General features: G+C 39.5%; 1 protein-coding gene across 5 annotated transcripts in view; it reads left to right on the top strand.

Annotated features, from left to right (window-relative positions):
* The window catches only part of LOC144532418 (calcium-activated potassium channel subunit alpha-1a), a 135386-nt gene that overhangs the window by 73332 nt on the left and 47618 nt on the right, over positions 1-14436 (top strand). For all 5 annotated transcript variants that reach the window (XM_078273147.1, XM_078273148.1, XM_078273144.1 and 2 more), the window contains exons 6-9: positions 6770-6845; positions 7704-7779; positions 8783-8953; positions 10531-10622. In XM_078273147.1, coding sequence (XP_078129273.1) covers positions 6770-6845; positions 7704-7779; positions 8783-8953; positions 10531-10622 — 415 coding nt within the window. The remainder of the gene's footprint in view (positions 1-6769; positions 6846-7703; positions 7780-8782; positions 8954-10530; positions 10623-14436) is intronic.

Below are 14436 nucleotides of genomic sequence, written 5' to 3' on the forward strand. Positions count from 1 at the left end.
CTCTCTGTTTCCTAAATCCATTATTTTATCCTCACTGTATAGCCTTGTCTTTTCTTGCTTTCTTTCACAATTTTTCAAATTTCTTTCTCAATGCCTCCTTAACGCTCCTTTTCCATTTATTTTTTTGCCCTCTATCATCACATGTCACCCCTCCTTTTATCACCCCCTATTTCTCCCTTTGCCTCCCAGTCCCCCTTCTGTCTCCCCATTACTGGGAGTGTGTCCTCGAGGCCCTCTTGCTCTGGGCTGTATTCAACTTTACCTCATCAGTGAAAATGACAGGGCTGGGTTCCTCTGATATTGCAGGGAACACAGACACAGCTGAGTGGATTGGCTAATGGGAGTGAGAGTGACTCAGGTGTGTGTGTGTGTGTGTGTGTGTGTGTGTGTGTGTGTTTGCTTGTGCTTCAGACTAATTGCAGTGTTGAGGCGTTGCAGCTGGAATACCTCACAGCGGTCCATAACTGCCATCTAATAGGCTCACTCACACACAAAAAGGCACATGCAAAAGCACATGTTATCACCATGCACACATATACACACTCACATACAGACACACTCTTGCATTAGCAGACTGGAAAACACCCTAACCTGCGTTACATCACAACCTACTTTTCTTAGTGTGTTTACAGTATTGTGGCCTAATTTACGCTGCAGTAGAGTTTTTCTTTTTCAGGTGCATTGCCACTCTACTTTCAAAAACATACAATTCTTAACATCGTTGCTATACTTCATTTACAACTCAGCTGAATGCTAACCCAAAGTTCATATGAGCATGACAGTCAGAATGCAAGGCTATTAAACAAACTATAGTAGAAGGAGTGGATGTTCTTAAAGCAGAAAAACATTTGATAAAAGACTTAGACCTATACAGCTAACTATACTGACATTGGCATGTCCTTTAATAAGACATCTCACATGTTTAAATGCATTTCAAGAAAATCCTGTTTCCTTTCTATTTTTGTCTTATTTTCATAGTTTTAGGCAATCACTCTTATCGGTAATAGGCCTTTTTAATGGAAGACAATTTGACACAGTAGGAAAAGAACAGGTGTAGATAATAAAATGAATGATTGCTAAATTCCAATTAGGTGCTTCAGTTTCAGGATCCTGCTGGCTCACTGTCAAACTGTCATGGTTTACAGGGACAGAACAGAGCCATCGGTAATGGTGTTAATCAGTAACAGCTGTACTGTTCCTGCTATGACAAGTCAAAATGTCTGCTGTGAAAAAAGCCCATAATAATAACAAGCAATAACATTGGAAAAAAGACGTCTGATGTGGCAACATGAGCAATAAGTTGGTAAGACAGGTTAGCCAAACTTAGTTGACAGAGAAAACAAAGGCGTATGTCTGTTGAAAACATCCATCACTGCTTACAGACTTCCGAGCTGTTGCTTGCTGCTTTTCTGTCTTTTGAATCATTGTAGGTTGAAAAAGTTTTCTGTTACGGGGTTTTGAAGACATCAAATTGGGCGCAGGGAAACTGAGATGATAATTTGTATTTTTTTTATTTTTTTATTTTGACATTACATGGACCAAACATTAAATCGATTGATTGAGAGAATATTCAGCAGTTCATTAATAATGAGAATAATCATTTCCATCTTTGGTTATATACATTAACAATGTTATTGTACCTGATAGAAGTGTTGGCCAAAACTATGAAAATAACACCCAAGTTGAAATTGACCTTAATTATTTGTTAATTACATGAAATAAACTAGTCTATATATAGTGTTAGAGATTCAGGGATGTGGAAGATCTGCCTTCTATCCCGTAGTGTAGGCTCTTTTATTACATGCGCACTGCAATCACTAAATCTGTAAAGTAACATAAAACTGTGAAAGTCTAATCTCTGAGGTGATGAAGTTTTCTAAGAGGCTCAGTGTGGCCCATGAATTTCACAGAGAACAAGCTGTGTAATGAATTAGAAATGGCCGAGTCAAGTCATCTGGTTTCTGGCATTCATGATGTAAGGTGTCCTCATCTCATCCTGAGAAAGCTGTTAGTGTTAGGGCCTTGATGAGGCTGATGAAAGACTGTGAAATGGTGGTCTGGCCTGACATTCTGCAGTGTATACCTGTGATCATTAAATATCCGTTGATGTGGAAAGAAAAGACACCTTGTATATACAATACTGCTGAATTGTTGTGTATAAACAGCAGCTAAGAGTGTGAATTTATTGTTTTTGAGAGATGCCCTAGATTCCCGAGCTATTAATATACATTTATTTTTATTACTATTATTTTGGAAAGAGAAGAATCTTTGTTCCTGGCAGGGTTGACTCTATGTTCAGGCTCTGAGGAGTTATGACAGGACTCATGATTAGCTGCTTCTATTCTGTAATTATATGGAAATTGGGACATACAGTACAATGTTGTGACAGGAAAAAAAGCACAATTAATTAGTATAAAAGTCAGATATACTGCCTTATTCCTGATCTGCTTTTAGATGATAACCTTTGATATTCACTTGTTAGTAAATGTCATTGCCACTTCTCTGAAGACTATTGACCCCTATATATGTCTTCATGCTTGACAAGTCTATAATGGTTTTCCTAATAATCAATAAACTAATCCGTAGTTGGTGCTACTTTCATTTATACTGTCCCTAACAGGCTTTGTTAGAGGAAGCCAGGGTGATTGTTAAGAATGTGCATTGTGCTCCTCATTTCCAATAGATTAGTTCATCTTTTCTTTCCATTCACTGCTGGGGAATACACACCACAGCCAGTTTAATAAATCATAATTACAGTACCTTTTACTTCACTCTTTCAGCTGTGGTCTTGCATCAGAAGGCTTTTAGCGATCCACTGACGGTGTATAAAAAAGACCGCTAATAGGAGTTCTGCCCTGTGCTGTGTGGTAGTGTGTCCGCCCACTCTGCACCTGAGGAAGTATATGCTCTATGCATTTCAAGTTATGTTCTCTCTGTCTCTGCAAATTGGACATTGATTAAGAGGAGGAGAATGATGTGCAGCTAATGCAGAGGGCATGCAGAGTTCTTCCTTGGAAGAAGGAATTAATCTCTTTAAACTACTTAAACTGAGCATCGCTCTTTCAGAGAGTTTGAGCAGTGTATGATTAACATATGGCTGTTTAAAAGATGTTAGTAGCTCAAGCGGCTACTGAGCCCCATCTCTCAGAACCCGCTACATAACTTCACGCTTTACCCCCTTAGTCATGAAAAACAAAAGGCTACTACAGTGTTGGTTAGGATTTTATTTTTGGAATTTGAAAGATTTTTGACAATAAGGGAAATGCTTTTACTTTCATTTATGTGTATTGTTTTCTAATTGTATGGTAGCAACCTAAATGTTGTTGAAGTAGCTGATCCACTTTTCTAACCTGCTACTGCCTCCTATTGGTGCGTTAGTATACTGTTTGTTGATCCCTTGTGTTTTCCTTTTAAAAGAGGCTTACAGTACCTGACATGGGCATGAGGTCATCTGCCTTATATGGCCCTTCAGTCGCTGGCAGGAAGCCTCCATGTACACTTGGGAGGGAACTAATTTGTGGGAAGTTTAAGCCTCTTTTCTGTAGCCAGGCTCCTAACGTGTCATCGTATTGCATGTTTGCATTATTGTACAGGCGATGACTTGAGTAATGAGCTAGCAAATCTGTGTTGTTGGTGTTAAATTCAATATATACATGCTGTCTATCCAGCATAATGTGTGTGTGTGTGTGTGTGTGTGTGTGTGTGTGTGTGTGTGTGTGTGTGTGTGTGTGTGTGTGTGTGTTTAGTGCTGCGTAGCATCATATAATCTAATCCTGGCAGGGTTGCTGTATGTATTATCCCAGATGAACCATCCCAGACCGCTGATTGATAAAAGGTCACAGTAGGCTGCTCTGCTAGAACATGTGACAGAGAGACCGTGCTCTGACTCTCAAAGCCTTAATGGAGTAAGAGTGGGCACAGGACAGAAAAACCTTTTGAATGAGCATCTGGCCAGCTGACACGTGTGTGTGTGTGTGTGTGTGTGTGTGTGTGTGTGTGTGTGTGTGTGTGTGTGTGCAATGGGCTTTGGCATGTGTGGCAAAGACATTTTCTCATACATGAACACGTGTTCTAGGGAGCAGAATTTCATTGAGAGTTTTTCAACACATGCACGCACAAACACACACACAAATACACACGTATTAAGATACTTACTATACTTGTGAGGACATTGTTTTGACATTCTTTCTTGGTAGGCAAAAAGTACACACACACACACACACACACACACACACACACACACACACACACACACACACACACATACCTATACCTTTCAAAACGTTTTGCTACAAATTTTGAGCACATAAAACACGAATACTTTTCTCTAAAGCCAAAAGGGTTTGAACTTGTTACAAATGGCCACACTTGAAGATGGGGTAAATGCGTAAAAAGGTGTCAGGGAGGGTGTTCCTATGCTGTTTGGCTATCCGAGAAGCAACGTGTTTGAAGCATACTAATGTCTTTACTTTTTACACCTCTCATCTGCTGCAAGAATATTGTGCTACTACTATAACCAGTCTTTGTAATGTATGAGTGTATACAAGCAACAAAAATGATACACAAATGATAACATCATCAACTATGAGGTATTACTTATCACTGTGTGTGTGTATGTGTGTGTGTGTGTGTGTGTGTGTGTGTGTGTGTGTGTGTGTGTGTGTGTGTGTGTGTGTGTGTTTGCTTGTGCTTCAGACTAATTGCAGTGTTGAGGCGTTGCAGCTGGAATACCTCACAGCGGTCCATAACTGCCATCTAATGGGCTCACTCACACAAAAAAATGCACATGCAAAAGCACATGTTATCACCATGCACACATATATACGCTCACATACAGACACACTCTTGCATTAGCAGACTGGAAAACACCCTAACCTGCGTTACATCACAACCTACTTTTCTTAGTGTGTTCACAGTATTGTGGCCTAATTTACGCTGCAGTAAAGAGTTTTTCTTTTTCAGGTGCATTGCCACTCTACTTTCAAAAACATACACTTCTTAACATCGTTGTTATACTTCATTTACAACATTTACTTCTCTAACATATTTGGAAGCCTTCTTAGGTCTTCATTGAAAAATGTATCCCTAATCTGACAAATGTTTTTCCATGACAGAGAAAATCTGATATTACTGTAGTTTAAACTACCCCAGTCCCTGAATTGTTCAATAACTGTAACTATCAGCAAATTGTTGTAGAGTTGTAGACATTTTTCCTGTGGAAACAAACACTCATTTTTGAATAAGGATTATTGTTTTTGTTCTCCGTCCTTTTCATTTGATCTTCATCTCTGCTAATCCCTGGCAGTGTTCAGATAGATTCAAATAGGTTCATCACAGTTGTGTGTTGATTTAGACAAAGCTTCACATGGGTTAATAGTAAAACATTGAAGGGGGCATGAGGAAGGTAAATCTGTTTGGGTTGTGGGGATTAAATGCACTTTAACAAAAATGAAAAAATAACACCTATATTAGATCTGACATTTTGCTCGGAGAGACACAGTCTCTGGCAAGGCTGATATGATTAAACAAACAATACAATTCTACCTCTTCTGCCTGCAGCAGTGATCACCGATTTCACAGTATTTAGAGGTGTTTGCTTCACAAGGAACTTTTAACGTTGCTGTTGCTGTATTGAGGAATTCAATTTTTACAGAAATTTAGAGTCTTAGGAATTATCTCCTGTCTTTTTCTGGAGGTGCTTTTGAAATACTAGGCTGTAAATATTTTTTAATCTGCGATTTTTAATTCACGTCTTTACAAGAAGAAAAAGGAATTCCTTAGACAGGATTAAAACCAAAACGATGATTCCTCCTAAACTGCTCGTGTATCGGCGTACACAAAGTGATGCTAATTCAGAGATTGTCCGAGAAACCTGGAGGCGAAAGAAGTCTTGTGGTGATCTTTTTCAGAATGGGTACAGGGTGAGGCAGGGCCATCATGGACAGGAGGAAAAGCAAAGGCAGACAGGACTGTATCATTCAGTGTGGTCCTGTTTGTGCATCCTTTGCAACTGGGGTAAGGCCATTAGTGTCAGTGTATAGAGATGTATTATCTGGAGGTGTGCACAAAATGTAGTACCTTATTTATGCAGCTCTTGAAATTGTTTTAACGATTAAAGTTGGTTTGTCTATGAAACATGTTTGGTAACGAGCAAATGGCCACTGTCTTATATTTGCAGGTAGTAAACTGATTGTAGAGATCGTCTGAATAGGAATGTAGATCACTTTATGTCACACATACTGACACACATAGGCACCGACAAAGCATAGAGCAAACAAGTTCCATGGGATCAGTCGTGTTATGTAAAAAGGCGAGGCAGGTGTCGCATTGTTCTATAATCCCTAAGTGAGCTGCTCTTGGATGCACACTGAGGCTCATGTAAAGTAGGCCACATGATGTTCCTCCTAACTTGTTTGAATGCATAAATAATTCCAACACATCTCAAATGTGTTGTGTCGGAAAAAAAGTTGTTTTTTTTTGTCATCTCCTTGTGTCTTGCTGCCGAAATTTTTCATCATGAGGTGCTGTGCTAAAGTGCTGTAGAAAGAAATTTGGACCATACCATCTGACTGCTCATACATGTTGTCTATATCCAGTTGTCTTTCTTCACAGCTGCCACTCTTATGTTTCTCTGGTACCACTGTAAAGAGTTTTTAGAAAACACCCAATTTATGGATACATGCATACATACAACTTAATGTGAGATTACCATCAGTTCTCACTTATATGATAATCTCTCTGTTTCTGTGTCTCTGTCTTTCTCTCACAGGTTTAAGATTTCTCAGAGCACTAAGATTGATACAGTTTTCAGAAATCCTCCAGTTTTTGAATATCTTGAAAACAAGGTAAGAATACAGATTTCCTCATTTATTCACAAGAATGGTATCTGCGTAAAATAGCATATTCACTCGAACTACCACCAGTTCAATGATGATAATAATGAATATTTTATCAGGTGTCATAATTGTATTTTTAAGTTATTAATCATGTGTTTTGTGCAACTTGGCCCAGTTGCACAGTTGCCCAGTTGCCTTGAAACGTGCCCGATCACGATTGTCCACAGCTGGCGTGCATTCACACTACAATAAAACAAACTAACGTAATTATATTGCGTGACTCGCCGACTACAATTCCAGTTCATCTGTAAGGTAAGAACCAGACCCGGGCACGTTTAGCAATCACACTGATGCGTACTGTGCCCGAGTCCAACCGAACCGTGTCCTGGCTCACCTCTTTCAAGCGACCTGGGCACAGTTTACCGTACCGTGTGCGATCACACTAGTCAGACGAACCGGACTTTGGGGTCAAACATGCTCGGGCGCAGTTTAACTGGGCCAAGTGTGAGTATTCATATACTAGTGTACCATAACTCTTCTGGGGCATACTGTATATAGAGTATGATAGCAAAGGTTAAGAGAGTGCCCCTCTTTTAGCATCCTCCTCCTTAGAAGTTTAATTTAAACTTTTAGTCCCCATCCAGCCGTCACTGGGCTTTGATGTTACTTTTCATCATTTCATCACATTTTCCTAATTTATTTGTTTATTAATATGCCCATGATTTATTTAAGTCCCATCTCAACTGTCCTGGCTGTATGTTATTGTTAGTCACATCAGCTTACTTTTATTAGCTCACAAATTTCAGTTTTTCTGCCATCATGGTCTAACGTCTTTAAGAGTTTTACGGTTGTTCTTCTTCTACCCAGCAACTCCATTAAGCTGGTGAACCTGTGTTCCATCTTTATAAGCACATGGCTCACAGCGGCAGGATTCATACATTTGGTAAGTGGGCAGATATGAGGCACAGTGAGGTCTAGTGATTAATAAGCCAATAAGGAAGGTAACTGACTAACTGGTACAATACAACAGTGACACGTGGCACTTTTCAAAATATAATTGTTTAATTTATTATTGTCCAATAGCAAGCAGTAAATTGAGATTTTGGACACTTACTAATAAAAATATTCATATATTCCTTATGCGGCCTTTAGGGCACTATATAGTGAGAATTCGGACAATCAAATAAAATGGCGGACAGTAAATATAGTGCACTATATAGAAAATAGGAAGTGATTTTGGCCATTTTTATGTAAAGTAACATAAAGCCAGCGATTTCTGCGGGACTCAAGATTAGTAGATTGTTCCTAATGACTGAATGACACATAGTGGAAACACTATTTTATAATGACATTGATGAAGGAACTGTATTTAATGTGGATCAGTCATGTTATGTAAGTATTGGCACTGATGCTGATTGGTGCATCCCAAGTATGCAGCAGAAAATAAAAGACAGGTAAATTATGATCAACTTTCAGAAGGCAAACATCCACCAATTCATGTGCAAATAAATCAACTGTATTTTCAACAAGATCAATACTTTTTAATTTAAAACTTGAAAGGCCTCATATAACTTTTATAGCAAAGATTTATACTACAGAAAAGAGACAAAATTAGTAATATAAAAACTTAGGTTGTGTGTCCTGGGGACCGAGCACTCAAGGAACTGACTTGTACTTTCTCAAGTACAAGTCTGGCCAGAGACCTTTATTGTATGCCCTATAAATCCCAATGTTTCCTGCCATAAAAAAATAATTAAAAAACAACAATGATTATTGTGTGTAGCAGTGTCACATTTAAAAAAAAAAAAGTTCCTACTGTATACACACTTGGTATTTGTAGCTCTGCTCAACAACTCGGTATCATCAGCATAAAACTGTTTTACCACTAGATGGTAGCCTAAGCTCAATATATAAAAATAATGCTGTCTGACTCATTTCCATTTTAGGTGGAAAACTCAGGGGATCCTTGGGAAAACTTCCAGAATTCCCAGTCACTTTCCTATTGGGAATGTGTCTACTTGCTGATGGTGACAATGTCTACAGTGGGCTACGGGGATGTCTATGCAAAAACCACCTTGGGGCGCCTGTTTATGGTCTTCTTCATCCTTGGTGGTTTGGTAAAATCAGGCTTTTCTTACTCCTTTACTCCTCCTTATCCCCTTCTAAATCCTGCCTGTCCCCATCAATAGACTATATAAAATGGCTGAAAATGATACATTAATGAAAAATGAATTTAAATACTTTGATTATTATGTATATTTTATGATATTTAAAGCATAGTGCTGTTTTTTAAACTATGTTGCCTGAACCAGTAAATGTTATTTCTTTGTCATAGTGAAGTTGTATCTGCCTACTGTATCTTGTCTATTGTAGTTACAGTACTATGTGCTCCTTCGATCCCTTCCCTTATGTGTCATTTATGTATTTGTTTAAAAAAGAGTGTAAGTTTTTGTCTGATAATGTTGTTACTGTTCTCTTAAAAGCAGTTGCGGTTTCAGGACACCCCTCCTCCCGTGTCTCTTCCCAAAATTCCAACAAACACAGGGGCAGGGAGATGAGGCTTAGGCCAGTCTGACTGTTACCATGGCAACAGCAGCCTCCCACTCCCTCCCGCTCACTTTCCTCCGATTTAGCGTCCTGTTGGTTTGCCACTAGTACAGTAACACACAAGCGTGCATAGGTGTACACACCTGTGAGCACTCATACACTTATGATACACATATTGAAGTACTCCTCTATCTTCTCTTACAAAAAATAGAGGATCTAGCCAGACCACAGTCACTGTATTCTGTATTTGGACAGCTATCGCTATGCACTGATGACCTGCAGCTGTGTCGATGTGTACCGTGTTGTGGCCATGGTGATAGGTTGTGTGTTTTTCTCAGTGCAAAGAGCTCTGGAAGTATTTAGGCTAGTACCTCAGCCTGCTTCCTATCAGCAGCAGTGGCTAAATAATGACTTCAGGCTGGAGATATTTTAAAGTCAGGGATAGCATTAAACTCACGTCATTTCACATTATTCCTGCTAATGTATATATGCACTTTTCAAGCATGAGTTCAGTATGCATTTACATGGACAAGGGAAACTCTTTGTTTCTTATTGTAGATGTTAGCCTAGATGAGTAGTGCAAGTGAGGCGGTAGTTATCTTGAACACAACTCTGCTAGGATAACAGGCTGTGAAACTTTGCAAAATGCATCCAGCTCATTTTCCAGCCCAACAAATGAGTCTTAATGTGTTTTGCAGCTGTGGACCATCAGGTGGGCCTATTCAAATCAACCTGCCAAATCATCTGTGTTTGTTGGACAAAACATGGCACATAGGTTTTTATCTTCCTTTTAAAATTCTGCTATTCAGAAAGGTATCGGGTGCTATCACAGACTACTCATGAGCTGTGACAAAATTCTTGCCCAACCAAACCTGTTCCTAAATCTTTATCTTTAAAAACTGGGGCTATTTTTTAACAGCAAAAACAAGATTTATTCTTTTTTTTTTTTGGTATATGAAGAGCTCTCTCAAGTTTAGCAAGTCTCTACAGACAATGAGAGCATTTTTAACTTGATTTCCATAGCAAAGTAATATTTTACCCCCCTAAGAAATCTGGATTCATGCACCAGTTTCCCCACCACCCTACTGCGGCGTACAGGAGTAGTCTCTTTTTTAGTCTCTTCTTCTGTCTTCTATCTTCTCCTTAGGCCATGTTTGCCAGCTACGTCCCTGAAATCATAGAGTTAATAGGAAACCGAAAGAAATATGGTGGTTCCTATAGTGCGGTTAATGGGAGAAAGTAAGTATTCCAGATGGTTCTGCTGTTTTTCTGTGTGCGGTAGAACCCTCTCTGCATGCCTTTTTCTTTTTTCTGTTCCATGCATGTAGGCCATGTTTGCTCGCTACGTGCCAGAAATTGCTGCTCTCATCCTTAATCGGAAGAAATACGGAGGGAGTTATAACTCGACACGAGGCAGAAAGTAAGTTGAAATCCAGACAAGGTGTGGTTGTGTGACTCAAGTGCACCCCCTTGAAGTTTATAGTTACTGGGGGTTAGTTGACTTGACTTTGTTTGTAGAACAGTAAAATTACTTTATAACGTAAATTCACACTGCGTGACTGGAGACCTTGGCCATTAGGACACACATGTCCATGCTCCTTTACTCTGTCTTTACTCTGTTTCTCTCTGTCTGTCCTTATCTTCTTCTTTCTCTGTCTACCTATATCTATATCTGCCTCTATCTGTCTTTCACTCAGAGCTTTCCTGAAGTCATTTGTGTGCCGTTCATTTTCTTTCTTTGTCCTCCTTGAAACATCCTGTGTTGCACTTTAATTTAATTTGGAAAATAGAGCTTTCATGACTACTACACATTAGACTTGCAGTGTACCAACCTGTGGTGCTTCTATGCAATATATCTGTGCTCTATGTGTTGTCCCATTTCTTATCTAGCCCCTAATTAATACAATATTGCCCATAGGGATGAATTAGTACATAATACATACAAATGAAAGAAAATAGTCATGAAACCCCTACTATCCACTTCTAAAGGATTTTTTTCCACAAGAAAATAGAAAGATTTAAACATCTGCAAGTTCATTATTATTGGTGGTCTTTTGAAGCATCATCAATCTCAATGACCATTGCAGGATATCATTTCTTTTCATGTTTCATTTTGCTTGAGTTTGTTTTTGCATGTTTTATGGAGTTACTTTTCTGTAACTGCATAATTTCTGGCATGTTCTCTATGACCTGCAGTCATGTGGCTTTTTCATTGATTGTGAACTCCATGAAAAAGCCATCTTCCTGTTGTCTGTCACCGCTAGCCCATCGCATCATCAGTGCTTGACATGACTCTGGCCTTGATCTTCAGTCAGCTCCCACACCCTGAATGCTGGATGCCTCGCTCCCAGTGGAGGCTTTCAATTTCTTTTGGCTTGCTTTGCCTGCTTGGTTCTTGGTGCTCGCCTGGTCCTCGTGTTGTGTGTGGTGGAGTTTGTCTCCAGAAACTCTTGTTATTTATATATATGTGTAATTGGCCTCTCCCAGCAGAAGTTCCAGTGCACAGTGAAGTATGTGTGACAATGTGGTAACTTCACCAAAGTACTTATTGTGTTGTACTGTTCTCCTCTTCTTGTGGCTCAAACCTTACTGATATTCAGCACACAGACTTATTTTAATCCAAATGTGGTGTGTTCAGAACATGGAGGGTAGACTTCTTCCTTCTTCTCTTCTGTTTTCTTTTAATTTTCTTCTATGGCACTTAACATCTACTACTATGCGGCCTTCTCTTTCTCACTCCGTTTCTCTTCCAATCTTGCTCCCATCGGTTTCAGTCGCACTGTTCAGCAGGGCGGATTCTAGCGAGTCAGCAGTAGAAGGAGACATTGGAAAAAAGCCTTTGTTCGATAATGTTGTAATGTAATGATAATGCCTGTCATTGAGATAAGATTGATGAAATGTTATGTTTGGCCAGTGACCTCAGCCCAGTCTCACAGATGGGTGTTGAGAGAAGCCCTTGTCAAAGCTGAGGGTAGTTTCTCCCACACACTTTATTTTCTCTTTCCACCCCCCCTTCCATTTTTCTCTCTGGTCAGACAGTACAAACATATGGTTACAATCAGAAGATACCCACCAAACACACAGGCTTAGAGTGGCACCAGGCTCTTTACATAATCATTTAGATATGTATATGTGTTTGGTGTTTACATGTATAGGACCTGACACAGACAAAACCTCTTTGTCATGTGGATTGCCATCGGGGTTCAGTTATTTAGCAGCTGTCAGCACAAAAAAAGTCCATCATGGAAATGAGATTAGGAGATTACAAGTATCAGACTGATTGCAGAGCTCACAAACAATGAGGTCATGATACATTGTGAACTATTTTAAATGTAACCCTTATTTCATCTCGCTGCCTTGCCGCTGTCATTTGAAAGGTTATTTGGAAGTGAGAGGGACTCACACTGGATCTGTTCTAAATATCTGTTTCATGCTAGTGTTGCTTATAGTATTGTGTGCAGTGTAGCATACACCCGTGAGCGCAATGACAGCACTATGCCTACGTAGGCTGATAAAATAATGACAAGTGTTCCATTCAGTTGGCGCCCACTGCAGTCAGGGCTCTGTGGTTTCCATTATGGCTCTATGGTTTCCATTAGCCCCAACTTCAACAGAGGGGTTGGCATGGAAACTTCAACCCTGACTGAACGCTGACATACACCTTTGAAAGTCCTCTGTAAGGCTTAGCAACTTGAGGCGTGCAGGCCCAGAGACTCCTACACTATCAGGCATGAACACACGCTTACATAATGGTAAAACATACAAGTTTCCAAAGAATCTGCATACTATTGCACTTTAAAGACAAAGTGCATTATATATATCTGCACACCTCTTGACATTGCTAAAAGGAGATGCAATTTCATTTAAAACAAAAATAAAGTAAGAACTAAGTTTTATAAATTGCAACATTTTGACAATGATTCTTGCACTAAGTTTCATCACTGACCTAAGGATTAGAGCAGTAAGTGAGTGACCTCTGTTGCTGATGTTTGAGCTCTGTGTTTGTTAATTTTGTATTCAGTGCATCCCTAGTGACATCCTGGGATGTTCCCTGATTGCATGTTTTGTGTGCACGCTCTGTCTCTTGCATTTAATGTGATTGTCTGCCACACTTTGTTTTTGTTTCTGGGTTGATGTGTTTGATTTTCTTGTAAAGAAAAATGTGCCCTTGAAGTGCTCTATTTGTTTCTTCCAGTTATGTCTATAGTTTAAGCTGTACCGTACAATCAGGTTAACCAGAGGGGAGGTATTTTGGTTCATGAAGCAATTATAAATGGTTGAATTATCTAAGATATCCTTTTCTTATATCCTATTTAACTAGCCAATGATCTCATTGTTCAATTTGATGCCACTATTGGCACACTGAAAGGGGAAAAACTCAGAGAAGGGCATGCCGACTTTAATGACGTCTATCAAGTGAAGCATAATATCTCAACAACATTTCCGTCTTAAATACAGAGACTCAAATTAGTGGTAGGAACAAAGTTTGATACATGAGGAAGACAGTTTTGCTTTGCTGATAAGTCACTTACTACACCTAGTGTGTGTGTATGTGTGTGTCTAAGATTCATAATTTAATGCTGGACCCACACAAACCAAATATTACGCCATATAAATCTGTATAGTCCCTCTACCCTTGCAGAAGGGCATCTGGATACCGGGAATAGGAAAACGTGACTGATGTTTTTCATCTCTTGAAATGAGAGACTTCTTGTTCCAAATACTGCCGGCTGCCCACAGACATCTCAGCTCATCAGCTTGTAAGACCACACGGCCCTTTGCTCAACTCTGGCCAACCATGCAATCACGGCTGCTCATTAGATTCTCTTAAAAGGACAGAGGCGACATCTGCGAAGACCATTATGTCCTGCAACATCCACAAACTGCCATTCTCTCAATATGTCTGTCACATTACTTTGCCAAGTCCACTTCAGTTAAGCCCTGCATGGTCCATCTGGTACAGAATAGGAGAGCACGGATTTGGACTATGGCTCTCATCTAGCATCAATAAATATCTGTTTCTTTTAAACCTGCCAAACTGAGTCAGATTTCA

The sequence above is a fragment of the Sander vitreus genome, chromosome 17 (genome assembly GCF_031162955.1).
Source record: "Sander vitreus isolate 19-12246 chromosome 17, sanVit1, whole genome shotgun sequence".
Taxonomy (NCBI): Eukaryota; Metazoa; Chordata; class Actinopteri; order Perciformes; family Percidae; genus Sander; species Sander vitreus.